This window comes from Miniopterus schreibersii (assembly GCF_964146895.1).
Source record: "Miniopterus schreibersii genome assembly, chromosome: 19".
In the NCBI taxonomy this organism is placed as follows: Eukaryota; Metazoa; Chordata; class Mammalia; order Chiroptera; family Miniopteridae; genus Miniopterus; species Miniopterus schreibersii.
Window position 1 is genome coordinate 878,614 of NC_138119.1, and position 26,991 is coordinate 905,604.

General features: G+C 58.0%; 2 protein-coding genes across 4 annotated transcripts in view; one reads left to right on the forward strand and one right to left on the reverse strand.

Annotated features, from left to right (window-relative positions):
- The window catches only part of SLC44A3 (solute carrier family 44 member 3), a 29,897-nt gene extending 27,973 nt beyond the window's left edge, over positions 1 to 1,924 (forward strand). Inside the window, exons 15-16 of one of the 2 annotated variants that reach the window (XM_081122315.1) lie at positions 184 to 298; positions 1,620 to 1,924. In XM_081122315.1, coding sequence (XP_080978441.1) covers positions 184 to 288 — 105 coding nt within the window. In that variant the 3' untranslated portion in view covers positions 289 to 298; positions 1,620 to 1,924. Of the gene's footprint in view, positions 1 to 183; positions 923 to 1,619 lie in introns of those variants that run through there. The other variant, XM_081122314.1, reaches the window with a different exon arrangement.
- Positions 1,925 to 4,724: 2,800 nt separating this feature from the next.
- Positions 4,725 to 25,412, reverse strand: CNN3 (calponin 3). Of its 2 annotated transcripts, XM_081122316.1 has the most exons (8): positions 25,193 to 25,400; positions 10,161 to 10,282; positions 9,892 to 9,958; positions 9,000 to 9,137; positions 8,560 to 8,676; positions 7,174 to 7,320; positions 5,558 to 5,837; positions 4,725 to 5,126 (listed from the first exon to the last, which is right to left on the reverse strand). In XM_081122316.1, exons 1-8 carry the CDS (start codon positions 25,247 to 25,249, stop codon positions 5,122 to 5,124), a joined length of 933 nt encoding a protein of 310 aa, XP_080978442.1. In that variant the 5' UTR covers positions 25,250 to 25,400; the 3' UTR covers positions 4,725 to 5,121. The 2 variants fall into 2 exon arrangements, with proteins under 2 accessions (XP_080978442.1, XP_080978443.1); XM_081122317.1 differs by lacking the exon at positions 4,725 to 5,126 and having other exon boundaries at positions 5,460 to 5,837; positions 25,193 to 25,412.
- Between the last annotated feature and the right edge of the window lie 1,579 nt (positions 25,413 to 26,991).

Genomic DNA, 26,991 nt, shown 5'->3' on the forward strand with positions numbered 1-26,991 from the left:
TTCTCGAAAAGACACTTCTTTCTGATTTAAAACCCACTTGGAAATCTACCCCGGTGCCCCCAATATTTTAATTCACCAAGGGAAACTTTTTAAAAGATTAAATTCCCCAAAGTGATATGGCCAAGTAAATTGTGCCAGCGTGTAGGCCATGACCCTGGTCTAACTTGGCTTTTTGTTTTTCAGAGTTTTGTAAAGAGGATCAGTAAGTTACACCGCGCAAGGCCCGAGAGAGACAGGAGCTCCGTGAGGCACGAAGAAGGAACTGAACTCCAGCCCGTCGTGAGATAGGCGCCGTTAGGTATTTGCGCCCGGGAAGCTCCCCTCTTCTACGAGCCGTTCTCAGAATAAACACGGTGGCTGCAGACTCTGTTTTCCACCGTGTGGTCCCTGCTGTTTGGCCCCCTACAGCCCAGACAGCTCACAGCCTCTTTTCCGCTCACAGGGGCAGAAACCCCTTTAGGACCATGTTTATACCCATCAGTCCAAAAGCACACAGTTTACACACTCATTTCAGGGCTCCGGTGAAAAGCGCACCCCTCACTCTCAACCCGTAAATACCCCTGGCAGAAACCTCTGGACTGCGGCCCTGGTACGGAGCCGGACTTCCCGGATGCCTGCAGTCCTAGAAATGTGCTAAGTGTGTTATAACTCAGCAAAGTACAGGTTTTACACGTTGTGACCCTCAAAACCAGAACTCCCCCGACGGGCATGGTGCAAACTGAGGCAGGAGCGGTTTCACCAGATATGAAGGGAGCTGCTTAAAAGTCCCAGGCTCCCTCTTACAAATTAGCAAACGTCGTGGTCCACAGCCCCACCTGAGAATCACCTGGACCCCTTCCTGAGATTCAGATGCTGTGACCAGGGGAGAGGGGTGTTGGGGGTGCTTTTCCGTTTCAAAGCTTTAAACAAATTGGAACATTCCACGTGTTGACTGGCAGCCTCATTTCAGTTAGGTGAGAGGTGAAGAGTTATCGGTTCTCCTAAGGGGGCCAGGCTGGCTTCCTTGCAGGGCAGGGAAGGCTTCCCTAGACCCTCGTGAGCATGGCAGAAGCGGCCTGTGGGCTCAGGCCTACTTGAACAAGTGCCAGTGACACCTTTATCTTAAACGGCACCATCGGCTTAGCAAAGGGGTTACAGGGCAGTTTTGGGAAACGGTCACTGTGGCCTGATAAGCGGGTAGACAGGGCTTTTGTGGGTGCGTGGCCCCCGTGCGGCAGGTCCTCCTTATCTGCCTCAGCAGAGCACAGGCACACGGCTCCCCCGAGTCCCCAGAGCCAGTCCTGCCAGTTTCGTCCAGTGAATGACTTTTTGTCATCACAGCTGCTTAGCTCCTTGACCTTCTGTGTCATGACTGAAGGTTAGGTTTGGCTGATACTTCATAATATAAGCCTTTGTTTATTCTCAAGTAGGAATATTATCCTGTTCCTGATCCAGTGCGTTTCTTTTTTTAAAAAGCATATATTCATCAGGGATTAGAAATGAATAGATTTTTCTAAAGCAGTGGCCTCGTAAGTGACTTGAAAATTATTCACCTAAACATCTTGTGTGCTGTATTTCTATGTAATGCATTCTGTTAAAAGTTTTACTTTTCGAGTATAGTGACGTACACTATCATATAGTTTCAGGTGTACAGCGTAGTGAGTAGACATGTGTGTACCTTACGAAGCAATCACCCCGGTAAGTCCAGTACCCGCCTGGCACCGTGTGTGGTCACTGCAGTATTACTGGCTGTATTCCCTGTGCTGCACTTCACGTCCCCGTGGCTGTGTTTATAACCGGGAGTCTGTACGTCTTACTCCTGCCCCCTTTTACACTCAGTTCCCCAAGCCCCCTCCCGTCTTGCGATGCTTTTCTCTGTATAAGTCTGTTTCTCTTTTGTTCATTTATTTTGTTCTTTAGAGCCCACATATAAGTGATATCTCACAGTATTTGTCTTTCCCTGTCTGACTTATTTCACTTCGCGTAATACTCTCTAGGTCCACCCACGTTGTCACAAAAGGCAAGATTTCATTCTTCCATGGTGAGTAATGTTCCATTGTGTATATAAATGCACCACAGCTTTTCTATCCACTCATCTCGATGAGCACTCAGGTTGCTTTCATGTCTTGGCTATTACAAGTATTAATGCAGTGAACGTAGGGGCACATATATCTTCAAATAAATACCCAGAAGTGGGGTCGCTGGGTCACATGGCAGCTGTTTTTGAGGAACCTGCACACTGTTTTCCAAAGGGCTACACCGGTCTGCGCTCCCACCAGCGGTGCCCGGGGCCCCTTCCTGCACACCCTTGCCAGCGCGTGGTGTTTGCCGATTTGTTGATGGCGGACATTCTGGCGGGTGTGAGGTGACACCCCATGGGGCTTTGATTTGAATTTCTCTGATGATCGGCGACATTAAGCAATAATGACAATGGGCGTTTCTCGTATGCGCCCGGGCCGCCCGTATGTCCTCTGGGGAAGTGTCTGTTCAGGTCCTCTGCTTAATTTGATTATTTGGGTTTTTTGTTTGTTTTTTGTTTTCAGTGTTACCCACAAGCTCCCTTGCGGGCCTCCTTGGGTTCATCTTGTCTGGGCCTCCCGGTGCCCCCGGGTCTTGCACGTCTGTTTCCTTTGCCAGGTCAGGGAGGTTTTCAGTCGTTATTTCCTCAGATGAGTTTTCAGTTCTTCCCTCCCTCTGCTCCTGGGACCCCCACAGTGTGGGTGTTGTGATGCTTGATTTGTCCCAAAGTTCCCTTAAACTATCCTCTTTTTAAAAGATAACTTTTTCTGCTGCTCCAGTTGGGTGCCTCCTGCTGCGTGTCTCCTAGGCCCCGGGCTTGACCCTCTGCTGCGTCCAGCGCGCTGCTGATTCCCCCTGGTGCACGTTTGTCTTGGTTACTGCGCCCCCCAGTTCTGAGTCGATCTCTTTAATGTTTTGTATCTTTGTTGACGTTCTCGGGATCCATCCACTCTTCTGCCACCTTCACTGGGCACCCTTATAACCAGCGTTTTGAACTCCGTGTGTGACAGGTCGCTTGTCTCCACTCTGTTTAGTTGTTTTTAATGGAGCTTTGTCATGTTCTTTCATTTTGGACATATTTTAATCTCATTTTGGTGGGCGCTCTGCTTGTTTCTGTGTATTATGGAGATGTGCTATGTCTCAGTCTTGAACGAGTGGTCTTATATAGTAGGTGTCCTGAGGGCCCGGTGGAGCAGGCCCCTGTCACCTGAGCCCGGTTTTCTAGGAGTGTCTGTCCTGTGGGCTGCGTGTGCTCTGTTATCGTTGGGCTTTGATTGCTGCTGGCACCTTGGTGGGTGGGGCTTCCCCTCAGGCTGACTGGCTGGGACGGGCCGGCTGCACCTACAGCAGATGAGCAGTTGTTTGGGGGACTGACCCCCACGGAGCAGAGGTTACTTCAGAAGGGCCCTGGTGCCGGCTTAGGCCATCTGTCAGGTGTGTCAGTGGTGGAGCTGGTAGGGTGAGAATCTGCTGTGGTCTGAAGCCAGCCACCGGGTGTGTTGGGTCTGGAGTCTTGGGAGGGGCTGTGGTGTGGGCCGAGGCCAGCCGCCTCTTGTACCGGGCTTGGGGCTGCTTGGTAGGAGCTACGAAGTGATCAGTGCTTGTGCTGGGCTTGGGGACGGCCTCCCAGGAGCTGTAATGCTCGCTGAGACCGGCTGCTGCTTGTGTAGTCCGTGGAGGGTCCGCAGCATGAGCTGAGGCCGGCCACCTGTGTGGAGCTTCTGGACGAGGCTCAGGCCGGGTGCACAGGTGGGACAGGGTGGGGCCTCGGAATCACCAGGGCAGAGCCGACGGTGGTAGCCAGGTTAATGGGGAACAGCTGTGGTGTCTGCTGCACTGGGCCAGCTGGGTGCAGGACAGCTCAACAGAGCACCAGTGGTGCCCACCAGCACGTCTGTTCTGGGGAAGCTCCCCGACCCCCGGTCCCCCAGACCTCACCCTGAAGTTAGTCATTTCGGTTCCTCCCCTTGTCATGGGTGCTTCTCAAGCTGCCGGACCTGAGTGCGTTTATGCACCGGCCACTTCTCTGGGACACAGTCCCCACTGTTTTCACAGCCAGAGGGTGCAGGGACTCCTCTTCCCGGCTCTGGTGTCCTGTTCTGGGGAGCCAGGTGTGGAGCTGGGACCTGTAGCTCCTCAGGAAGGGGGGGACCTCCGCAGCCGTCATCCCTCCCAGTTCTTAACTGTCCCATGTTGCTGTGGGCCCCCCGGTTCTGCAATCCCTGCCCCTCCTGTCGGTCTCAATGTCCTTAGTGACAGGGGTTCTGTTCCGCTCATCTCCTGTGGTTCTCAGTGATGGCTGGTCTATGATTTGTTGTGGTTTTGACATGACCGTGGGAGGAGGTGAGCTCAGAGTCTATCTACTCCATTGTCCTGACTCCACCCCGTGTGCGTTTCTTATTAGCATTTATTCACCCGGAATATGAGTGTAAAATCCCACCCCCACCTCCACCAATGTTTCTGAAGATGATTTTAAGATTATCCAAAGCTGGGTTTAAGGTGAATTTGGGGGCAGCTGAGTCACAGCAGAGTAAGCAATGGCCCGATAGCAGTTTGGCTCCTGGCTGCGGTGCACCATGTGCAACGGTGGGCCCCTCGTTCTGCTCGGCCCCCGTCGCCGGCGGAGTGGGTGTGCTGCTGTGTGGGTTACGAAGCTAAAGCACCTACTGGCAGCAGTTCCTGGGGAAGAGCCTACATCTTAAAATAACCAGCTGGCGGCTCACGTGAATGTTCAAAAAAAATATTTATTTATAAAAAATACAATGGGATAAGTTTATGCTGAGAAATGCAGCAATAAATACAGTTGAAGACAGAGCACGTCTACACTGGTACATTGGCACAGACGGAAGGGCACACGCGCCACCCGGGCCCGTGGGCCCGCGGGCCGCCCTCACGCACGCTCCTCGGGAGGCGCCGCGCGGAGACGGTCCCGCCGGCTCGGGCGAGAATGAGAAGGCACGGCATCACCAATGCACTCGGATCAGGACTTTATTTAAAAATTAGCAAACAATACTGCAGGAACATCGATACGTAAGTGTCTAAAATGCTGCATCTTCGGTTCAGCTGGCGGACGCCACCTGTAGCTATAAGCACGAGTTTAGTCTTCCACGTAGGAGCCAGACACTAAACTGTAAAAAAAAAAAAAAAAAAAAAAAGCCTCCTGTTGTCTGAAGACGCGTTCGTTTCAGTAGAAGGTTGTGAGACTGCAGAGCCCGTAGGGGAGCTGGCTGGACACGAGGACTCCCTTTCACAGTGTTACTCATACTTCATGCTCGAGTTACTGGCTGTGCTGCAGGATTTAACTGTTACGGCACAAAAGGCAACTATTGAGGGGAGAGGCAGAGACAGGAAAGGAATGTACGCACGTAAGGCAGTATTTCTTTTAGGGACAATAAGCGTGATAGTGTTTTAGGAAGACAAGGTAAAAATCACTCAAGGCCAGCTCGGCTCTCGCCGAACAGAAACCACGGCTCCGTGAGCCCCGAGCTCCTCCCTGCCTAGTAATCGATGCCCTGGTCGCCGTACTGGTACTCGCGGGGGTAGTCGTCCGGGTACTCGCCGTGGTAGTCGTCGGGGTATTCTGCCTGGTAGTCGCTGTCGCTGATCTCCGACCCGTTGGTTCCGGTGCCCTGGCTCCCGTTGTGAATGACAGGTTCTGTCGGAGCGGCACAGTACTTGGGATCGTAGACCTGCCGCCCGAGCCCGTACACGCTCATGCCTTTCTGGGAGGCCACTTTGTTGGTGCCCATCTGAAGGGAAATGGTCGAGTTGTCCACGGGCTGTAAGGTGAGCTTCTGGTCGTAGATGTCTCTCCTGGTACCTGGCGCCAGCATCCCGGCCTGGAATCGGCATCATATGAAAGTTACAACAGCAGCCAGAATGTGGTCTCGTGGCCCTGGCCGGTTTGGCTCAGTGGTTAGAGCGTCAGCCTGTGGCCTGAAGGGTCCCGGGTTCGATTCCAGCCAAGGGCATGTACCTCGGCTGCAGGCTCGATCCCCAGCCCCAGTCAGGGTGCTTGTGAGAGGCAACCAAACTGATGTGTCTCCCTCCCCCCGCCTTCCACTCGCTGAAAAGCAGTGGGAAAAATACCCTCAGGTGAGGGTTGGAAAAAAAAATCTGCTCTTGTGAATATGTTATAAATGGTGAAATCACTGAACGTGAGCAGTAATAACTTCCTTCGGTCTGGGGGTAGAGCTAGCTTACCAAGTACCCCGAGGGCGCGACTCCCTCCTACAGAGCAACACTAACTGGCTCTGGAGCTCGGGCACCCTGCCTTCAGTCCTGGCTCGGCGGTAAAACTGCTACACGCCTTCAAGTCCCTGTGAGCTTCAGGTTTCTCATTGGCAAAATGGAGGCAATGCCACGGACGTTGGATTTTGGAGAGGCTGAACCTTAAAGAGTGTAAAACGCAGCTTCTCACGGGCAGACCTGGAAGCTGCACACGAATGCCTGTGATGACCGTGTACGTGAGCCGGGTCACCAATGTCAACTTTTAATACATTCAAGAAAAATTACGCAGAGCAGTCCTTAAGGTCGCGAGTTTTTCAAAAGGCCGTGGGACACGGGTGAGCCGGCCACACAGGACTACGTCCCATCAAGGTCAACAACATCACACCTCCTGTCGGGTCATCGAGAAAAAGTTCCCTCGAACTTCAGGCGCACTCTGGTCAGATAGGAGACCTCCTGCTCCCAGAGGCTGTGGGAGCCACCCTGAGGTGCTAGTGGGCCGGGGTGAAAAGGGACAGTTCCCGCAGTGTCCCCAGGAGCCACTCCACCTACTGAGCCTCCACCCGCACGTTTACGGGAAATCTAGCTGAACAGCTCCTAGACGGCAGATAACTTGACCCGCCCGGTGAATGAAGGGCTCCTTTAAAGTAAAAGAGGCATCCGAGTGAGCAGTTTAGCTGGCGTTGGAGCCAGAACAGGGTAACGTTTCTTCCCCTCTGGTTAGGCAGAAAGGCCGGCTGTTCTAACTGCCAACCGAAGGGCAGGCCGCGCCCTCTTGTGTGGCCGCAGAAGGGTCCTTCCATTTTTTTGCTTTCTCAGCAAAACCTCCTTCCTGGAAGGAATCGACTGCCCGTGACCCAGACGCAGAACAGCTGCTGCGCCTGGTTCCTAGGGACAGGTCGGCGCCGACTGGCCGCCCACTGGCAACAGGCACGCAGCCCCGCTTACCTGGCTGGCCCCCTTGTTGGTGCCCATCTGCAGGCTGATGGTGGTCTGGTCAAAAGGCTTGTCGGTTTGCATTTTGGGATCGTACAGGTGCCTCCTGGTCCCGTAGGCGGTCATCCCCGCCTGGCTGGCGCACTTGTTGGTTCCCATCTTATAAGAAAATAAAATCGGCATCAATTACCGGACGTCAACAACCTTTACAGCACAGATGCAGACAGTGCCTTCTGGTCACATTATGAATAATTAACTTCCTCTGCTCCCTCCCCTCCCCCGTAGCAGACGCCCAAACTCAGGGGACCCGCTTCAGAGACTTAAGGGACAGAGCCAGTCGCTGGCCGGGCAGCATGCTTTCCCGTTCCAGGTGTGTTTTGCATAAAATACGGCAGCAAACACCAGGTGTCTTCTCTGCAGCTGAACAAGGGCTGCTTTAAGCTTCATCCAAATCACCCCCATTTCCGTTGGAAAAGAACCACATTTTATTCCTGCTACTCTCCCATCCATGGGACAGGGTCCGGGAGGAGCAGCATGAGGGACGTGAACCCGGCCACGTTCAGGGGGACGATAGTGAACCCCCCCCGGATCACGTGGCTTCGGGGCCCACCAGTCAGCTCACCCTGTGTACTGGTGTGGGACGTATTTCTACACTTTTTTTTTTCCTTAAAAAGACTGATTAAAGGAAACAATGTTTTACTAAGAGTAAAAACTGTTCATTAGAAAAGGTTCAGAGAACATACAGGGTGGGGCAAAGGAAGGTTTACAGTTGTATCCATTTCTGAATAACTAACAAGTAACAATACGAGAATTAGTAAGCCTGCTTTTGCCCCACCCTGAATGAGCGGAAAGGAAGGGGGTTGTAACTGTAACCCTCCCACCCAGCTGTTTGCTGTGAGCACACGTGTGCGCCTGTGTGTGCGTGTCTCCTCCCAGCTTTACCTTACGTGTCTATGGATATCTAGAAACCCACATGCACAAAACACACACCCCCCAAAATACGCACGTGCATCTCCTAAATAAAACTGAGATAAACTGTCCATGGAATTAAACCGACAAAATCTCACAGCAACTTCCTCATGTAAACGACGTGGCGCTGAGGTTCTGTAAAATGCCTCAGTCGGTCCGTAATACTTAGGAATTTATGAAGTGCATTTTCTTGAATGAGACAGTGGAGGTAGGCAGAAAACAATTTCCTAGGGAAACACTTGTGGAGTCAGCTGGCTGCCAAGGTCTCTCCTGAACGTCGCCATCACCCCGTGGGCTTTAAATGGACACGCTGTGTAAACTGCCACCCACCCCCCAAATCTGCACCGTGGTCCGTCCCCCCTTGCTGAGGACGGACACTGCCCACTGGGAACGGATGGGACGAGGTAATGGGCAGCACTGCCTCCTCACCTGCAAACCGATCACACTCTGGCCGGCTTTCAGCTTCCCCTCATCGAAACGCCGCGTCTGTTTCTCCGCGTACTTCACTCCAATGTCGATGGTGGTGTGGAAGCCCTTTGTCTTGGCCTGGACAGAAACGCGCACCGCGCCCGTGAAGCCCCGCCCATCGGGGGGAGCAGCAGAGCAGCCGCAGGGCCACGGGCGAGGGCTGCGGGGGTTCGACCCCCACCGGGGACACACCGATCTAAGGCCATCTGGGGTCACACATGGTGCCTCTGAAATGTATCCTGTCTCGTGCGAGGCCGCGATGTCAGCAGCCTTCCCCCAGAGCTAACCGTTATGGACGGGACGGCCCCTCCCGGCCTGGTCTGAGCCCCCGGGGGACAGCGAGGACGCAGGTCGCCCTCCACACGCTGGGACCTGGGTGGCGCCCAAAGACGCGGACATACCAGGCCGGCCAGGGCCACCAGCGTCGTCTGGACCTGGGTCATGTTTCCGTTCTCGAAAAGGTCGTTGGCTTCGAATATGTCGTGGGGCTTCATGCCGTACGCCTGGATGGCTTTGATGAAGTTGCCAATATTTTCCAGCTGTGAAGAAAGAGGTACGTTCGCAGCTGGACAGTGATGTCCGTGTCATCTGAGAAACCGAGTCCTCGTGGGGGGCTCGTCACGAGGCGGGAGGCAGAGGGTTCCTGACCCCACGCGCGACGCTTGGCTCTCTCCAGAGGACGGAGGGGAGAGAGCCCTTCGCGGAGGGGACAGCGGTGGTTTTAGGGTTTTTAAACTGACATGTTTGTCAGCTCCTCAAAGGCAAGATGAACTCTGTCAGCCACCCAGGGCTGAAGTTTTCTTTGCCAGAAGGTACATAATCCGTGAGTAAGTAATTTATTATGTTTTAATTTAAATATAAACCTGTGGTTGCTAAATGCTTATTCTCTGACATCTCAAAACACACCCTGAAGGCTAAACTATGCAGTTTTACTCACACGCTCGTGAACTAAGACTGAGCTTGATATGGATTCTACAGCTACCGAGAGTTACGTTAAATCCCCTGCTCTCCCCTCATTTCTCCTGATGGTCTCGGTTGTATTTCTGTGTAAACTTGTCAAGTCTTCTCTGAGAAGAGACAGACTAAATACAAGAAAACGTCCAGACTAAACATCTAATAATCTCAGACCTAATTCTATGTGATTATGGAAGCGTTAAAAATAACACGGTAAAAACAAAACAGCCAAGTGCACCCACTTCTGCTGAGATGTCTGTTTTGAAAACATAAGCAAGTTTTCGCTGCCTGCAGGGGGACCGCCTGGAACGGGGGTGGCGGCGATGGTGGTGCTGTTACCTGAGGCCAGTTAAGCGAGGACTCGTTCACCCTCTTCACGGAGCCCGGTTGCAGCTTGTTGATGAGCCTGGAAAGAAAGGTGACAGGTCACCCACTGGCCACACGAGACGTGGGCCGGGACACGGGTGGGATGCAGATCTGGGGCCTCTAATGGCGGTAAAGGGAGCGTCAGACACCAGCGGGGTACCCTGGTGACACCCCGGTGACTCCCTGGCCAGGCAGCAGGACAATGGATGGACGGGCGGAAGAGGCCTCTCGGCCAGACTTACTCGCAGAGGATGATCCCGTCCTTCAGGCCCAGCTGGAAGTTGGGGCCGATGCTCAGGCCGGTCACCTCTTCGATCCAGCTGCGGAGGTCCTCCTCGGCCTGGGGGTCGTACTTGGAAGCGATCTGGAACACAGGTGACCGAGCGGCCCTGAGAATCTCCGCTACAGCCCCGAACGGGCTGCTCTGCGGCGCGCTCGGCGTCAGTTCTCCACGAGACCGCGGCGGGACGTGGGGCCACTCTCACGCACCAGCGGTCCCTGGCTGACCTCACCACTACTGACTGATGCTTCCAGGGCTTTACAACAACAGTGCTTCTGGGTGAGTCGGTGTCGGACAAACATCGAGCGGCGCGTGGAGGGAGCTGGCACCGAGGAGAAAGTACGGACCCAGGGCGCGGAGGCCCACTCCCACCACGGAGGACGAGAGGACGGCTGGCCAGGGCCCGGCCACGCCAGCTTCAGACTGAGCCACCGACCACCACAGTCCGAGTGAGGGGGCAGGATCCTGACACAGCTGTTCCCCTCCGTTTCTGTCGTTTCCCTCCCGTTAGAGAAACGGCTCCACCCCTTTGCCAGAATAACGGGTAACTTATTTACGCGGTCGGTTAACTTAACCAGGATTACAAAGCAGAAACTCAGTGAGTTGTGTTTTCCTGTCACGGTAACACCGCAGCGTCTCCCGGGTTGGATTCTGGCCTGGACGTTGGCTTAGCAAAGACATTTGGGCCCAGCGCAAAGCCGGAGCCACGTGGGATTTCCTGCCCCCACCTGAGGACGGCTGGGGGGGGGGACAGTGGTGCTGGGAGGTTCAGCCACAGGACACGGTGGCCTCCGTGGGCAGGGAGGGGCCACCCTGCTGTTCCACATCCCCCGGTAACAGTCCAAGTGACGCGTCTCCCGGCACCTCGGCCGTGTCTGTCCACACAGGGCACCTTTAGTACCCAGCCCTGGCCGCTGTGGCTCAGTAGTGAGCGCGTCGGCCTGAGGACTGAAGGGTCTTGGGTTCGATTCTGGCCAAGGGCATGTACCCGGGTTGCAGGCTGGATCCCTGGCCCCCATCGGGGTGCATGTGGGAGGCAACCAATCGATGTGTCTCCCTCACAGGGATGTTTCTCTCTCCCTTCCACTCTCTCTGGAAAGCAAGGGAAAGAATACTCTCAGGTGAGGGTTAAAAAAAGTGGGGTAAATAAGCTAGTGGGAAAGAATTCAGTCCTCGACGACGTTTCCACCCTGCACTCTCGCTCTAAGTGGCTAGAGAAAGGAACTCTCTGTATCGGCTTCGGGGGGAGGTGGAAGGGCAGAGGCAGGCCCAGAGGAGCCAGGTCTCCCGGGGCCGTGGAGAGCAGCCTCTAAGGGCAGGTTGAGTTTCCTTCTACAGCAAAGTACTTCAACCACGAGACGCACGTCAAGACTGAAATGCCCGGGAGGGGCCTGCCAGGGGCGATGGGTGAACTGGCCTCGCCCGGGCCCACTTCCTGTCTATACAACAGGAAGGCCGAGCTCCACGGGTGCCCCGAGCCGCTTCCCCTCTGAGCTGTGTAAACAGTTCGGTGCATCAGCAAAAACAGTAATGAGATTCTCTCTCCATGTTTTCCAACGTAGAGGCGAAAGTGGAGTTGGAGGCTCTGGGGTGTTTGTGGGGTGCTGGGGGTGGTCCTTCTTAGCCGAAGGAGACCAATTAGTGTTCAACCAAAACGAAAAAGCATATTTACGTTTCCTTTGTTCAAAATGTGAAAGATTCAACCCCATGCCCCAAACCATGAAGTGATTACAGAGCCAACCAGAGAAGTCCCACGAGGAAGCCCGGGAGGAAATTTCGTCCTGTGACTGTCATCGGGGCGGACAAGAGGCAAAGCAGGGCCTGGAGTCCGAGGGACCCGGGTTCCAACCTGACCCACCACGGCCGGGTCACAGGGTGGGGCTCGGACAGCTGACCCTGAGAGGCAACTGCTGCAGAGCAAGCTCCCAGCTCACGTGCAACACCCTCGGCCAGGCCGTGAGCTGGAAGTGAAGACGCGGCGTCACCACGTCACGCGACTGCTGGTCTGACTTTGGGCTTTCACACCCAAACATGCTAATATTTTTTAAAGCTGTGAGCTTTCTGCAGCCAAGCCAGCTAAGCAGGATTCAGGATTCAGGAATGCATACTTTAAAAAAAAAAACTAGTTTAAAATGAAAAAAAGAATTCTTATGCAGTCATCTAGAGAAAAAAATCTATTTCAAAAGGTCTCTGGGCCCCTGCCTGCAGCGCTCGCCTCCACGGGGCGCAGGAACCTGAATGTCTCCTTCTAAAGCAGATGGGAACACAGCCCGGCAACCAGGGCCACAGGCTCCACCCACAGCGGCTACTGCTGGGGGAGTGATGCCCCCGTCTTTGGAGTCGAGCAATTCACTGTGAACAGGAAGCTCCGGCCAGTAAAGCTTATCCACCATTTCCACCTAAAAAGCTTTCCTTTCCAAACGCAAGGCGGAAAATGCTGACATTTTCTTCCTGGCAACAAGAACGTCAGCTTGAATTAACCTTATGAATACCTCATGGAAATTTCGCGCTAATTGGCTTAAATACCACTCTCCCCAGTTCTTCATAAACATCGCTTCCTTGCTCTGCTTTGGGATCTGTTTCACTCGACCTTCCCCGCGACCTTCAGGGTTCCCGCCTGGTTCTTCCCAGTCCCAGCGCCACTTCCCCACGTCCCCAGGAGTCCCAAGCACCCAGGTTCCCGCAGGGGGACGCCCCCTCCCCACCAGGGCCCGCTGGCCGTCGCTCTACAGGACGCCTGTGGGAGGCCCCACAAGCTCAGCAGGTCCCCTGGCCAAATACATCAAAAAGCAAAGAATCCTCCTTAGAAAAACGGCAAAGGATCCGCCATGTACAACAACACAGGTCAGACGGAGGAGGAGACTGGGTGATTCCACGCAGATGTGGGATGGAAAATAACAAACGAGCTCACAGCTTCCTCGCCGCGGACAAGGCAGCCCCTGCAGGAGGTGAGGGAGGCGTGGGAAGAGGTGTGTCCCACACAGAACAGAGCCGCGTGTTGGAAACAGAGTAGAAAGTCGGGGCTCAGCGGGGAAACCGACCCCAAGGAAACACCAGCTGCCCCCTCCCTTCTCCTCACCGTCGGGGAAACGAGCATCGGGCCCTGACATCCATGCCACCTGGACGCCCCCTGGGACCTGCGCAGGCAGGTGTTTACGTTCCCCCCCCGGGACCTGCGCAGGCAGGTGTGTCCGTTTCCACGACGGGGCTTCAGCCGACCAGCAGTCACATGCTTTGAAGTCCAGCGTCAGACGCTGTGAAACCCTGTGACCTGACTCGTAACTCAACCCTGCCCATTTCCCACAGGGAGGCTCCGTCCTCCCAGGGCCGCTGTGGGAGGGACCCGGGGCCGCGGCGACGGGGCCGTCTCAGTGCCCGACTCGCAGCCGAGTTGCCTGCTCCACAGACATCAGCACGAGTGTCCGGCTGTGGCTCCGACCCCACTGGAGCCTGTGCACGACGCGGAAAGGTGGTCCCACGCACACAGCCCCTCCCGGCCCTCCCACCGCCCTCGTCTCGCCTGCCCGTCTCCGCTCTTCTCTCGGGTTAGAGTGCGATGGGTCCCGATTTCACACTCATTTTCGGACTATTGCTGATGAAAGGACCAAGAAGCCCTAACCCAATAATCTACTGTTCAGGTTATGAGCAGGTCTGTCCCTTAGGGGGCAGGGGTGGCTCTGGGACAGTGATGTCAGGGCGGGTGGCCGGCCTCCCTCGAGGTCACTGGAGAACCAGAGACTGCTCTGGCCCAAACTCGCTAAAGACCCGGTGGGAGACAACTACTGGGGGCTCGCAGATTTGCCTCCCCAAAATACGCCCCCTGGGATATTGGCTATGTTAAGCTGGTTAGAGACTCAAAACCAAACAAAACACCAACCTCTGACCTTCCCCCAATGGCCCGGCCCCCAGGAAGGTTACTGCCTGTGGTTTATAGGAACCAGTGTGAGACGGAGGACCTAGCAAGGCCTGTTTGACCAAAGTCCTCCCTGTGTCCACTGTTACAGGTGGCCCAGCAAACATTCGTTACCAAGCGTTTGCTCTGCTGTCTCCCTGGGACCCGCCTTCCTCCCCTTCGAGCCCCAAACTCGGACGCCTTCTCCTCAGCCCGAGATGGCACCTGAGCCTCAGCTGCCCGGTCGGTCTGTCCGGGGCCCACATCCTGCCAGCACCCCTGAACGCACAGGCTAGTGAGTTCAGTCACTTTCTCCTGTTATCCTGTTTCGTGTTAATTTGATTAGTAGCCCAGCCAGAACTTAGAAGGAGGGGAAGTTGTTTTTGACTCCACGTGACATTATTTCAAAACTAGGAAAATCGCATCTGCCTCAGACCAGCAGGAGCACCGTCTGGCAGCATTTAAAGTTGGGCACTTCTCTCAGGTGCAGCCAGGTCCTCGGATCAAGGTCCCAGCACATGGCACCAGCATGATTTCTTCCCTCCAAATAGCTGCAAAGACCCGTGGCGCAGTGTGCGAATGCTGCAGAAGTGACGGGAACCAGGAGCTGTAAAGTAACTTAAGAGGAGTCGGTCCAGGGCCTAAAGCAAATAATATAACAAATGAAAGGAAAAACTCAGAACCAACAGAACATCTATTCTGTCTTTATCTAGATAATGACCTTCAGACGACAGAGTCTCTAGAACAGAGTTGGCTGTGGATTTGGAAAGTTCAAATGTGAACAGGAGGGACCAGGCATAGAGGTGCATTTCCAGAAGAATCCAGACTCGGAAATAACTGGCAAAGGTTCACATATTTCACAGCTCGTGTGAGAAACCCTGGCCAAGGGCAGGAACAGGAACCCAGAGATGCACCCACTCCTTCCCCACCCAGGCCCAGGGCCTCTCCTGCAGGCCGAAGAGCCCGCTGCCAGGCTGAGTGGGCGCCTGGAGAGGGTGTGGCGCACCTGGGGGCCGGCTGTCACCCCCAGGGGCCAGCACAGGTGCGCAGCAGCCCTAAGACCACCTGCCTATGTCTTCCTGAGGGCGGGGCGGACTTTATCCATCGTGATGCCCCGAGCACCATGCCTGGTGCAGGTGGGTCCTCAGTAAGTAACTTCTCCTGCGCTGGTGGCGACCAGGCTAGGAAAAGGCCAGCGACCTGAAGGTGTCCCTGGTTTCGGAGCGTCACCTGCACCTGAATGCGCTGCTCTCAGGGCAGCGCATCTCCTTCATCTGGACCTTGTAATCTTAGATGGATCGCCAGGGACGGATCCGTTTTACTTCTGATAAAGGCCCCTTATGTCCACGGCCCTCCTCAAGTCCAGCAGAGTAACTGGAGACGCGGCCAGTCAGGAGGGACAACCACTCCCACTGTGCGGCCGACGTCAGGCAGGGGCTCCTGGGGGCTCAGGTTTGGATCTGTTCTCTCGTGTTGGTAGCTGACAATTTGGAAACGATTGGGCACGTGTGTGAAACTTACAGAGAGCAAAACTGGGGTAAAAATTCAGATTCTGAAAGATCCTGGCTTAATAAACAAGTTATTCAAGGTATATGCAAAATCCTGCCCCGAAGCACAGAGCTGCCTCGCGATGCCTGAGTGAGCCAGAAAAGCCAATCCTACCTCGGTCTGTGCCTGTGCACAACTCTTTATAAAAAATCATGTAGCCAGCCCGGTTGACGTGGCTCAGTGGCTGAGCATCGACCCAGGATCCAGGAGATCGTGGTTCGATTCCCGGTCAGGGCACATGCCCGGGTTGTGGGCTCGATCCCCAGTGAGGGATGCGCAGGAGGCAGCCGATCAATGACTCTCATCATTGATGTTTCTCTCTCTCTCTCCCCCCTCCTTTCCTCTCTCTGAAATCCATAAGAACATATTTAAAATAAAAAAAATCAACTTGCCAAAGCAGGCTTAGGATCCCCCTTCCACAAGGAGCCTCGTCTACCTGAGCAGGTGACTAACTACATGGATCAAACAGTGACTGACCCCACTGTGGCCTGGTAGTCACCACGCCCGTGGCATCGCTCTGGTCACTTCTGGGAGCCACAGTTTAAAAGGGACACGGACAGACAGACATCAGTTTCTAGGAGCAAACTGGGTGGGAAAGAAGAGGAAAATCAGACGCAGCCCCCTGGGAGCGACGGAGCCAGCAGGGCCTCCATGCGACTCAGCAGGGACTTTGGCGGCAGGAGAAACGGGCCGGTGCCATCTCTTCCCATGAAGCTGGACACCAGGGAGCTGATTTACTCGGGGACAAGCAGGTGACGTCCTCGGGAGACGGACGAGCAGCAGTAGGAATGGGAAGCAGCAGGGATTCCACCCAAGCACATAGTGGGAGACGGACCCGCAGGAAGCTGGGTCTTGAGCCCACGGCACACAGATGCCGCTGGGACACCCCAGGGTCCTGGAGGTGTGCTCACCGAGCCTCAGTGAAGGGGTGAAATCCCCAGGACAGGGAAGGATGGAACTCCCCGCTTCCTTTTTTCTAAAACATTACATTCTGCCTCATGCAATACACCCAAAGACGTATGAAACTCACTTTCTGAGAGTGAGTTTAGATTTTAAAAAAAACAAAGGTTTTGGTTCATTTGGTGTTAACAGGGAGTGAAAAAAGGTGGAGCCAGGAGTGAGGTTCAGGCACCGAACCCCCACTGTGTCCTCCCAGGTGCCCCCGAGGAGGGGGCGCATGCAAAGCGGAGCCCAGGTTCTTGTGTACGAGACAAAGGAACCAGTCAGCTCCAGATGGCAGATTTCCTTAAAAAAAAAAAAAAGTCAGCGTGCATGTTTCCCTGTTGCTGTCCCGCAGGCCAGGGGGAGCCTGGACGAGGCCACAGACACCCCGCACGCCTCCCGCACAGACCCACGTTTACCTGACTGGCGGGCACCAGCACCGAGGTCTCCTGGAGCGAGGTTATGAGGGCTGGTGACTGACCCCAGCAGGAGCCACAGGCCCACGCGGCCTCCCTTCCAGACCCAGGGCCCAGGAGTGAGAGCGGCGCCAGCCACACAGGGGCCTCAGCAGGGTCCCCACCAGGCCTGGCGGCCCCCTCCCGCCCCTGCTGACTACGCCATCGGACAAAACAGCCATCGCAGGGACTCGGAGGCGTCTGAGCCTCGCCCCCCTCCCCCGGCCAGCGTCTCTGGGAACCCCCCCCCCATGCACTCGCTCCCACCGCGAGCACCTTCCTGTACTTGCTCCATGGAGGGGCACCGACCACCCCACCCCATCCGGCCTGAACAGGAGCAGCTGGACTGAACCTGCTGCCGCCCGACACTGTCCTGATTCTCTCTGACTTCATGACAGACGTCTCCATTCCCTCCTTCCTGCCACCTGCCCTCCCCCCGGAAATGTGCTCCCCTGGGGCCCATGCTCAGAGATCACCAGTGACCTGCAGCAGCCAGAGGCAGCGGCTGCCTCCAGCCTGGGCCTGGAGCGTCCCCCCAGCCCGCCTTCTCCTCCCCCAGGCCCTGGCCTCAGGTTACACGTTCAGGGGCATGGGCTCGGGGCAGGGGCGCTGGGCCAGACTCCATCCCGCCGTGGGCCAGAGATCACCAGGCAGCTGCTGGGGGGCTCGATGACTTAACTGATGTAAATCTTTTAAAAAATGTTTTTATTGACTTTTAGGGAGGAAGGGAGAGGGAGAGAAACACCAATGATGAGAGTCACTGACCGGCTGCCTCCTGCAGGCCCCTGCTGGGGATCGAGCCCCCAACCCGGGCACGTGCCCCCACCCAGAATGGAACTGTGACCTCCAGGTTCACAGGTCGATGCCCAACCACTGAGCTTCACCAGCTGGGCTATTGGTGTAAATCTTAAGGACTCAAAAAGTGTCAGCCCTTGTCCTTCCGTCTGTGCTCCGCTGGCCACTCCTGTCCAGATGCTGGAAAGGTTCCCTCCTCCAAATTCAACGTCATAAAAACCAATCCCTGGACGCCGCTTCCCAGCCGTTTTGATAAGGGATCACTCTGGTGCTGCCTTCGCTTTCTATTTGAAACATGACCTGTATTAGCAAAAAGTCTGAGAGAGAGATGCCCCCATCTCACTCCGCAGTCCCATCTCGCTGCCAACGCCCACCTGCTGGGGTGACCGATGGAGGGGCCACCAAGGTCACCGACTCAAGACTCGCAAGTGAAGAACTAAAGCAGGAAGCGTGGGCTTTGACAAGGCTGCTGATAGTTTCAACATCAAGAGATCTTCCCTCTCTTTTGCACCATTGGTGGCATATAAGCTGATTTATTTTTAGACAGCGATTTGGCCATACCTGTGACACAGGTAACTGTTAGGTCGAAAGTCGTACACTTTTCCACACAGGTACTTTTTTCTTTAATCTTCACCCAGGGACCTGTTTTTTATTGATTCCAGAGCGAGAGGAAGGGAGAGGAGGAGAGAGAGAGAAACATCGACCAGTTGCCTCCCGTATGCGCACCAGCCGGGCATCGAACCCACGACCTAGGTCTGTGCCCCGACCGGGAATCGAACCCGCCACCTTTTGGTGCAGGGGATGAAGCTCCAACCAGCTGAGCCACCCGGCCAGGGCCCCACAGTACTTTTAGGGAAACGCCCACCAGGAGAAGGCGACGGGATGCAGGAGGACGGACGATGGGAACCCGTCAACAGGCTGTAACCCGGTGTCCACCTTCGCTGAACAAGATTTGAAACTGCACCGGGGGCTGGCGGGGCGAGGGCAACTGGACACTCTCAGGTCTCTCCGCTCATATCCCGGCGCTGTCTGCCTTCTTCGTAACATGTCTTTCACTCTCAAAGTAAGGGGGGGGGTTCTCCTGGGCAAGGGAAGGGCACCCCAACGTGAAGAGGGCACCCCAATGCAGACCCGTGGTCCTCAGGCAGAAACGACTTGCCCACAGAACCCAGGTGAGGGTCCCCCTGTGGATGGTCAGGCCCCCCTTGCCTGGGCCCAGGGAGGGACACTGGCCGCACCACACCGTCCATGGTTCGGGGGACTCAGCCTGGCCGGGGGGTTCCAGCTGTGAGCGGGGAGGGGATCAGAACAGAGCAGGGTGCTGGCTCCGACTCAGCTCAACACCAGGGCCCCCCGCCCCGTGGAGAAGCAGGAGCCTCCAGCAGCAGCTCTGTACCCACGGACACGAGAGCTCGGACCTCACCGCCGGGGCCTGAGGCCTTGAAGGCGTGTCCAGCTTGGCTCCCAGGCTCCCAGTGAGATGCCGGGCAGGGAGGCCCCAGACTAAAGACGCTCCGGCTCTTCCAGGGGCCTGCTGTGGAAGGTGCTGGAAGCTGGCAGAGCCCTCACCAGGGGAGAAAGGGAATGTTTCAGAACCAAGCCCAGAGTGGAGGAAAATGGGACCCGAACACCAGAAAGACGGGCTGGGTGTGTCCGGGGGTGGGGGTGGGGGTGGGGCGCACACTACAGGCAGGTCTCTGAAGACAGGCGACGACAAGGCTGAGAGGGGGCAGGAGGTGGCCCCGTGGCCTCGGAGCAGCCCTGGGGGGCCCAGCTCAGCGCCTCGGGGCGCAGGGTGCTGCCTGGAGCCGGTCCCCACACCCGATTACAGGCAGGGTTGCCGCTGCTGTTTCTGTGCTCAGGGCCGAGTCACGTGTCTGAACTACGAGTCGGCACACGCGGGATTCATTATTTTCTCTTCCTTCCTTCCACGTAACACAAAAGGAGGGAGGGCCGGCCGCAGCCAGACACACTCTGCGTCCATTGGGGAACCTCCTTCAGTGCTGGGCAGGCCCAGGGCCCAGCAGGCCCCCAACACCCTGGACGCCTGGCCCCGGGGCAGAAACTGCGGGAGAAATGCCCCGGCTGCATGGAGAGGAAACTCAGCGTTAGTCGGCTGCTCAGGGACCTGCTCCCTGGGGCCGGGTGGGGCCTCGGGGGCGAGATGTAAGGGCCAGGAGGGGACAGTGTTCATCAGTCCACCACCCTGGAGAAGCACCAACCCTCCCGACACTAGGGCATGAAAGATGGATTGTGTTTAACAGAAATCGATCTCTTAGGAAGGAAAGGCCAGGTAATGCCACGCCCAGAAATAAAGGCTTCTCACTGCCCAGATCCCCACCGGAGAGCAGCGTGGACGAACAAGAACAGGCCAGTGGCCCTGGGATTTCAGTGACAGAAACATCACAGGTTGCCGGCTGGAAGGAGCGGACGGGGCCCCCGGGGACAGGTCACGGTCCCGACACAGAAATGAACAGAGAAGCACTGCCCGGGCACCACAGGCCCGCCTGCCAGAGCCTCCTTCACATACAGACAGATCTGGGCGCGGATGTCCGAGGCCTGGAGACAGTTGCCACATCAGGAGATCAAAGCAGCTCAGGGGCAGGACTGGCTTGGCCAGCGGAGGGCCTGGGAGAGCCAGGCGGCAACACTTACGTAACGCGGGCTCCCAGCACACCGGCTTGTTTCCCCGACAGCCCAGGAGAGGCAGGTGCTCCCACAGCCTCACTTTACAGGCGAGACACTCAGGATACTCGCCCAGAGTCAGAGCCAGAACCGAGGTTCCACCCGGACCGTCTCCACAGCCCATGTCCCCAGCCACAGGGCGCTCCCTTCTCACCGACAGCCTGGAGGAGACCCACCAAGCACCTCCAGGTTCAAAGGGGTTCCCTCGGTCATGTGCTTATAAAATGTGAAAACAGTTTGTATGTTTTTGTAATGACGACCCCTAAACTGTGTCAGCTCCCGGCCCCACAAACACCTTTGATCGACCCCGGGCCCAAGAAATCTTAACCAAAACTTAAGCACAGGAGACAGAGCCCCGATGGCCACGCGTCCAGGGCTTAGGACATCCAGTGCCTGGGGTCCGTGCGCTCTCGGAGCCTAATGCTTGGAAAAGACAGGAACTTGCCCCAAATCCTAAGGACAAGCCCCCTCCCACCACCCAGGCACCTGAGAAGAGAAACAGAGCTGCCCTCAGTCTCCCGGGGAGAATGGGAACCACCAGCCGAAACCTCAGAACCGAACCATTGTGATCGTTTATCTTCACATCACAGATCATTCTGATCGTGGCTCACGAGACGCTGCTCCCTGGAAACACTCCCTGATCCTCACGCTCCCACCGGGAGGGAAAGGATGTGTGTCTGGCTGGTGACGGTCGAGCCAGGTCTTCGCCTCGAGCTATTGCTGACGCACTGTCCACAGAGGGGAGAGGAAAGTGCAGGTCACAGGACATCAGGACTGCCCCAGGGCAGGTGCACCTGGGCGTTTGGAGGCAGCCGGGCTCGGCTCAGTCCCGCAGGACGCGTCTTCCTCACCTGCGTGCTCGCAGGGGGACTGCCGTCACCCCTCCCTACCTGGGAGCCTAAGAAGCACCTCAGTGATGAGGAGGGAACGGTCTTAGGGATACGTTTTCAGTGTCATATTAACTAATAAAAAAATGCCCAAGAAAAAAGTTATAAAACCCACCACGTCCATCAAAGACATCACACTCACACTGGACTCCCTTTGCACAGACGCCTCCAACAGGGTGACGGGAAAGTCCGTTCCTGGTGGATCAGATCCACAGGCGTTTATTGGGCATCTACCCCATGTCCAGGTCTAGCAGAGACCCTGATGGGCCGCGTCCGTGAACGAGAGAGAGCCTTATCGCGGTGGAGACGGGCAGCAAAAAGGCTTTGAATTAAAAACCTATTTCTGAGCTGTAAAGTGAAAAACCACCTCTAGCTAAACTCGGCTGTGCATCTGGACCCTGGTTCTGGGGCTCTGGCAGTGGCACAAGGCCGACACCTCTGCATGTGCTTGACGGCCGAGCCCCAGGGGCACTGGCCAGGGGCACTGGCCAGGGGCACCCTCGAGGCAACTGCAGGTCCGCGCGGCACAGGCGGGCTGAGTTACCGCTGCAGGCTTGTTCCGCTTCCTCAGTGGCCTCAGCGTCAGTAATCATCTTCCCAGTGGGTTCAGCTGTCGAGGGACAGACACCAGGCTGTACCCAAGGAGATGCTGTGCGCTCAGAGCCGCTGTGCTCCGACCCCAGGCTCCCTGGAGCTGGAGGCTGTGCCTGTCGATTCCATGCTTCCTAACCTTTCCAGTGGACTCCTCCCAGGACACATACCCAGGCCAGACCCCCTCCTCCCACGGCCCCCAGGACCAACGGCCCCCACTCCCCGAAACCGGTAAGAAAGGGCTGGATGGTGTTTGCTGAGACCTGTGCCACAGCAGCCTTAGCTACACAAGGAACCCCAGACTGTGACAGGGTTCCCAGCCATGTGTCAGCAAAGGCCTGCTTCCTTCAGGACCCTGGGGTTCCCCTTTTCATTCCCTCCCGGGGAGGGGCAGCCAAGGGCTGGAAAATCCACCCAGGACCTTCCTAATTCAGGAGCGTCCCCACCCCTCCCGGCCCGGAACTACCTGCGCCTGCTGCTGCTTTCTCCCACCCTCGGCCCGAGCGATCTTTGTAGACGGCAAGTTGTCGGCCCTTTCGTTGCCATTAGAGACACTGACCACAGGCCAGGCTGAAGGAGTCCACCTTTCAGGCTGCTTTCAGGCATCTTCTGCCCATTTACGAAAGAGTAACTTTGTATTCCTACCAGGTGGTATCCTCTTGTCAAACAGTATCTTAAGTTTACAGATTATTTCCCCCTGAACTTTACCAATTAAAAGTATCTAAGATCAAAGACTTTCTGAACGCGGATGAGCTGCGTTCACAGGTCGAATATAAAAAGACCAAAGGCTTGTTTGATAGACTGGGATACTTAGAGAGGCCTCGGCTTCCCAGTCGGAGAAATAAGAGCCACTGCGAATGTTCTCTTACTAAGAACTAACAGCTACAGCATAGTCATTGCGTTCTTACTACCAAGCCAGGCATCTCAACCACGCTGGAAAACAGCCCCTTTTACCGATTAGGAAACTGGAACAGAGATAGCAAGTAACCTGCCCAGTGTGATACAGGACAGAAGTGGCGCAGAGGGGACCAGAACCCGTCTGCTGGACTCCAAGGTCCATCCCACACGGCCTCCCTAGGGGCTTATGCTTTGTGCACTCTGTTAAATGAGGTTTTAAGGAAGACAAACCAACAAACCCTTACATATGAGCGACTTGTAGTTGTATAATACACAAAGAAAAAGCCAGAAGGCTCGAAGGTGTCCAACCCAAGCGAAGCCCAGGTTTCCGGTCCATGTACCCTCAGCTGAAATGCAGGGTCTCCTACGAAGGCCCGGCAGACAAGGACACTGCTTCCCAGCCCGGAACAGATCGCAGACCACAGGAGCCTCGTGGTGGCAGGGAATGAATGGCGGGTGGGCAGCAAAACCGGGGTGGGGTGCGGTGGGGGAGACACCGGGCACCTTGTAGGAGACTGTCCCCGAGACTGCCCTGAACTAAGACATCCCCCTTCCAGTTAATCTTAGAATGTCCCAACTTTCTTGTTTCTTTCATCTTGAGCAAATCACACCTTTCCTGGGCGCCGGCCCGCGGCCTGGTCTGTTTATGAGGATGGGTAATCCGACCTCGCAGGGCTGCCACGGGACCTGGACGTGGAAGGGGCTGTTGAAAGGGGTTTGGTGCTGGAAGGGACAGGCCGGAAGTTACAACTTTCCCAAGTTTCTGAACACTCCGGTTTGACTAGTCGGCGCCTTTCCTGCCGCAGTAATCAGGGGAGGAAGTTGCTTTATTAGTCAACAAAAAGAAATTAACATGGATATTAACACCCAAGAAAAGCCAGTCCCTTCAAGGGCTGCCAAAGCGTCAGCGCCCCGCGTACAATGGGAAAGGCTCGGGCTGGCCCGGCCCTGCCAGCCGAGCAGCGCAGACCCACTGGGCCCGGCCCGGCCCGGCCGCTGCCCTCCCGGAGCCCCTGCGGGTGGGGCCCGGAGCCCCGACTCCCAGCCGCCCGCTCTTCTGTTCTCTAAACACACGTTCCCGAAACTTTTCTAAGAAGGGCCACGCACACGAAAAAGTAGGGGGCCTAAGCGTTTCCGTTTTCGAGGCGAGGACTGAAACGCTCTCCAGCCGCACAGACGGCCCAGGATCTTCACTGAGCGACGCGGTGCTGGGGACCCGCGGGGCGGGCACAGCCGCAGCCCCCCCGGGGTCCGCCGGGTCGCCCCTGGCTCTGCGCGCAGCGCGGGCGCCACCGCTCCGCCGGGGCCGGGGCCCTGCGCGCCCACCCGACGCGCCGCGCTCCCGGGAGGCGGCCGGGCGCTGGGCGCAGCGGCTCCTTTGTGGGGCTCCGGCCAGCGCCGCGGAGCCGAGACAATGAGCGGTCTGTGCGCAGTTCCGCGCCGATTGGCTGGTCTCCCCCCAGAAACCCCTGATGTCATGGACTTGGAATGCGGGGAGGGAGGAAGGAAGGAGAGGATTTGGGGAGGGGGCCGCCTCTCATCTCTTTCCCAGACCCAAAGTCCCAGGACACGCCGACGAGGACTCCTGCGGGGCGGAGCGGCCACCGCGAGCGCGCCCGGCGCCGGGTCGCCGCGAACCGCAACCCGCGGGGCGAGTGCGCCCCGAACAAAAGCGAACCGCGAAGGCGCCCGGCACCGTTACAGCTCCAGCGCGCGGACTTCGCAGTTTTCATTTAAAAAGCTCCAGTCTCCGCAGAGAGCACCCCAAAGCGGGCGCTGGGCTTTGTCTCGGTTCCCCGCAGAAGCGGCCGCAGTTCGCCCCAAGGCACCGAGATTCGGAGAAACGGAAGGGTCCCGGGCCTCCCGTCCCTTCGGGGCTGCCTGAGGTCGGGGGATGGACGTTCCGCGGCCTCCCTCCCCCGGAACAATGGGGGCCCAGGCTGGCCACGAACCCGCTTCACTGTGCTCGCGGGTGCCCGGGGCCCGAGGGCGGGGGAGAGGGCGCGGGGTGGGCGCGCGGCGGGGGCTGCTCCCGGGTCGGCGGCCGCGCAGACCAGCCCCACCTAAGGGCGACGGGCCGCGCGGGAGGGCCCTGTCCGGAGGGGTGCGTCCTGCAGGACGGTCGGCCCCGGGGCCCCAGGCCGGCGCGGCGGGATTCCGGGGCCCGGACCCCGCCCGCCGATCGCCGGCCCGCGGCGGGGGAACAAAGGCGGGAGGGCGCCCGGCCGCGGCGGGGACGCGCGGCCACTCCCGCCCTCGGCGTTTCCGTCGCCCGCCCCAGCCCCACCCGAGCCCCGCGCACCTTGTTCTTGACCTCGGCCGAGAGCCCGTAGGAAGGGCCCTTGTTGAAGTGGGTCATGCTGTCGGCGCGCGGGGCTGCGCTCGGCTCGGGTCTCGCACGGTCTTCGCGCTCCTGGCCCGGGAGTGGCCGCGGCGCAGGCGCTCGGAGCTCGCTCCCCTGGGCGGCTCGGTCCGACTGGGTCCCGCCGAGCCTGGGGTCCGCTCCCGAGTCCCGCACGCGCCGCCCCCGCCCCCGCCCCCGCCCGCGGCCTGGAGGGACGGGCCGGCCCGCGCGACCAATGGACGGCCGCCGGCCCCCGCCTCCCGCGCTCCCTCCCCGCGGGCCCGGCCCCCGCCCGCGCTCCCTCCCCGCGGCCCCCGCCAGCGCCCCTCCTCCGGGCGGGCGGGGCGGGAGGCCGGCCCCGAAAGGGAGCGCCCGGGGCTGCGGAGCCTGGAATTCCAGTCCACGTCCAGGCCACGTCCAGGCCACGTCCGGGCGCCCGCTGCGCCCCTGCAGGGCGGGGTGGGGCGCCCCCCAGGCCCGGCCCTGCCAACCCGCCGCGGTGTCCCGGCTCCGGGCCCAGCGCGCCCTGCAGCCGCTGCAGGGAACCCCCGGAGCAGCCGCGCGGCCCCGCTGCCGAGAAGGGGGCCCCCCTCCGACACCTGCTCCCCCCGCACCTCGCGGCTCCCCCCGCAGTCGGTGTAACCTCGACCTGCCGTCGCCGCGGGACCGGCGGGGCTTAGGGCAGAGCCCGGGGCCGTTCAAGTCCTTCTCTGGACGCGCACCAGCATCTCCGTCAGGAATTCAGCTCCGTGGCTGAACTTGCTCAAAGCCCGGAGGCCTCTGGTCAGGACTCTGCGTGGAGATAACACCCTGCGGGCCACTCGCAGCCTCCACCGTCGCGGCCCCGCTTCCTCCCCACCACCTCCTTCCCGCTGCGCTGGAAAAAGGCATCGAGGGCGCGGGACCGGGAACAGACCTCGGGCTCCTCCCTGGGCGCCCGCCCCGCGGGGCACCCCAACGTCCCCTTTATCCCACTTACAGCCCTAACGCTGGTAGGCAGGAGCCATGTCCCTGGAGGTGAGACCTGAGCCAGAGCCCTGAGCATCCTGGCCCCGCCCCCCCCAAAGATGCGCCTCCGGCCACCTGGCCCCCCTGACCCCCCCCCTCGCCCCCTGCCTCCCTGGCCCCCTGGCCCCCTGGCCCTCTGGCCCTCTGGCCCCCTGGCCCCCTGGCCCTCTGGCCCCCTGCCTCCCTGGCCCCCTGGCCCCCTGGCCCTCTGGCCCTCTGGCCCCCTGGCCCCCTGGCCCCCTGGCCCCCTGGCCCTCTGGCCCCCTGGCCCTCTGGCCCCCTGCCTCCCTGGCCCTCTGGCCCTGGCCCAGCTGCACACCCAGGACGTGCCTCGGGCCCAGGGTGACCGTGCTGTGGGTGGCACAGCAGCCCTTGGGCCCAGAGCGCCCTGGGAACCAGGCGTGGCCACGGGCCCCACGCGAGGAGCCCAACCTCTCACCACCGCTGAGCCACCTGAGCAGAAACCGAGGGGCAACTTGAAAGAAAGCGCGGAAAAGCGCTGTTCGCTGCCTGCGGACTGGGGGGTGACGCAGCCACGGGAGCGGCTGAGTTATTACGTCATTCTCCCCGTTCACGGTGACGTCACGGGCCCTCCTCGAGCCTCAAGCAGTTGGGGCTGTTTTTCCGGCCGAGTGACGCTGGTCGGGACCCACCCTCTCCTCTCGGGGCGGGAGCGTGGGAAAGAGCCCACTCGGGACGCGGCGCCCGCGCAGTCACGCGGAGGTTTAACCCACTCGAAGGTCACTCCT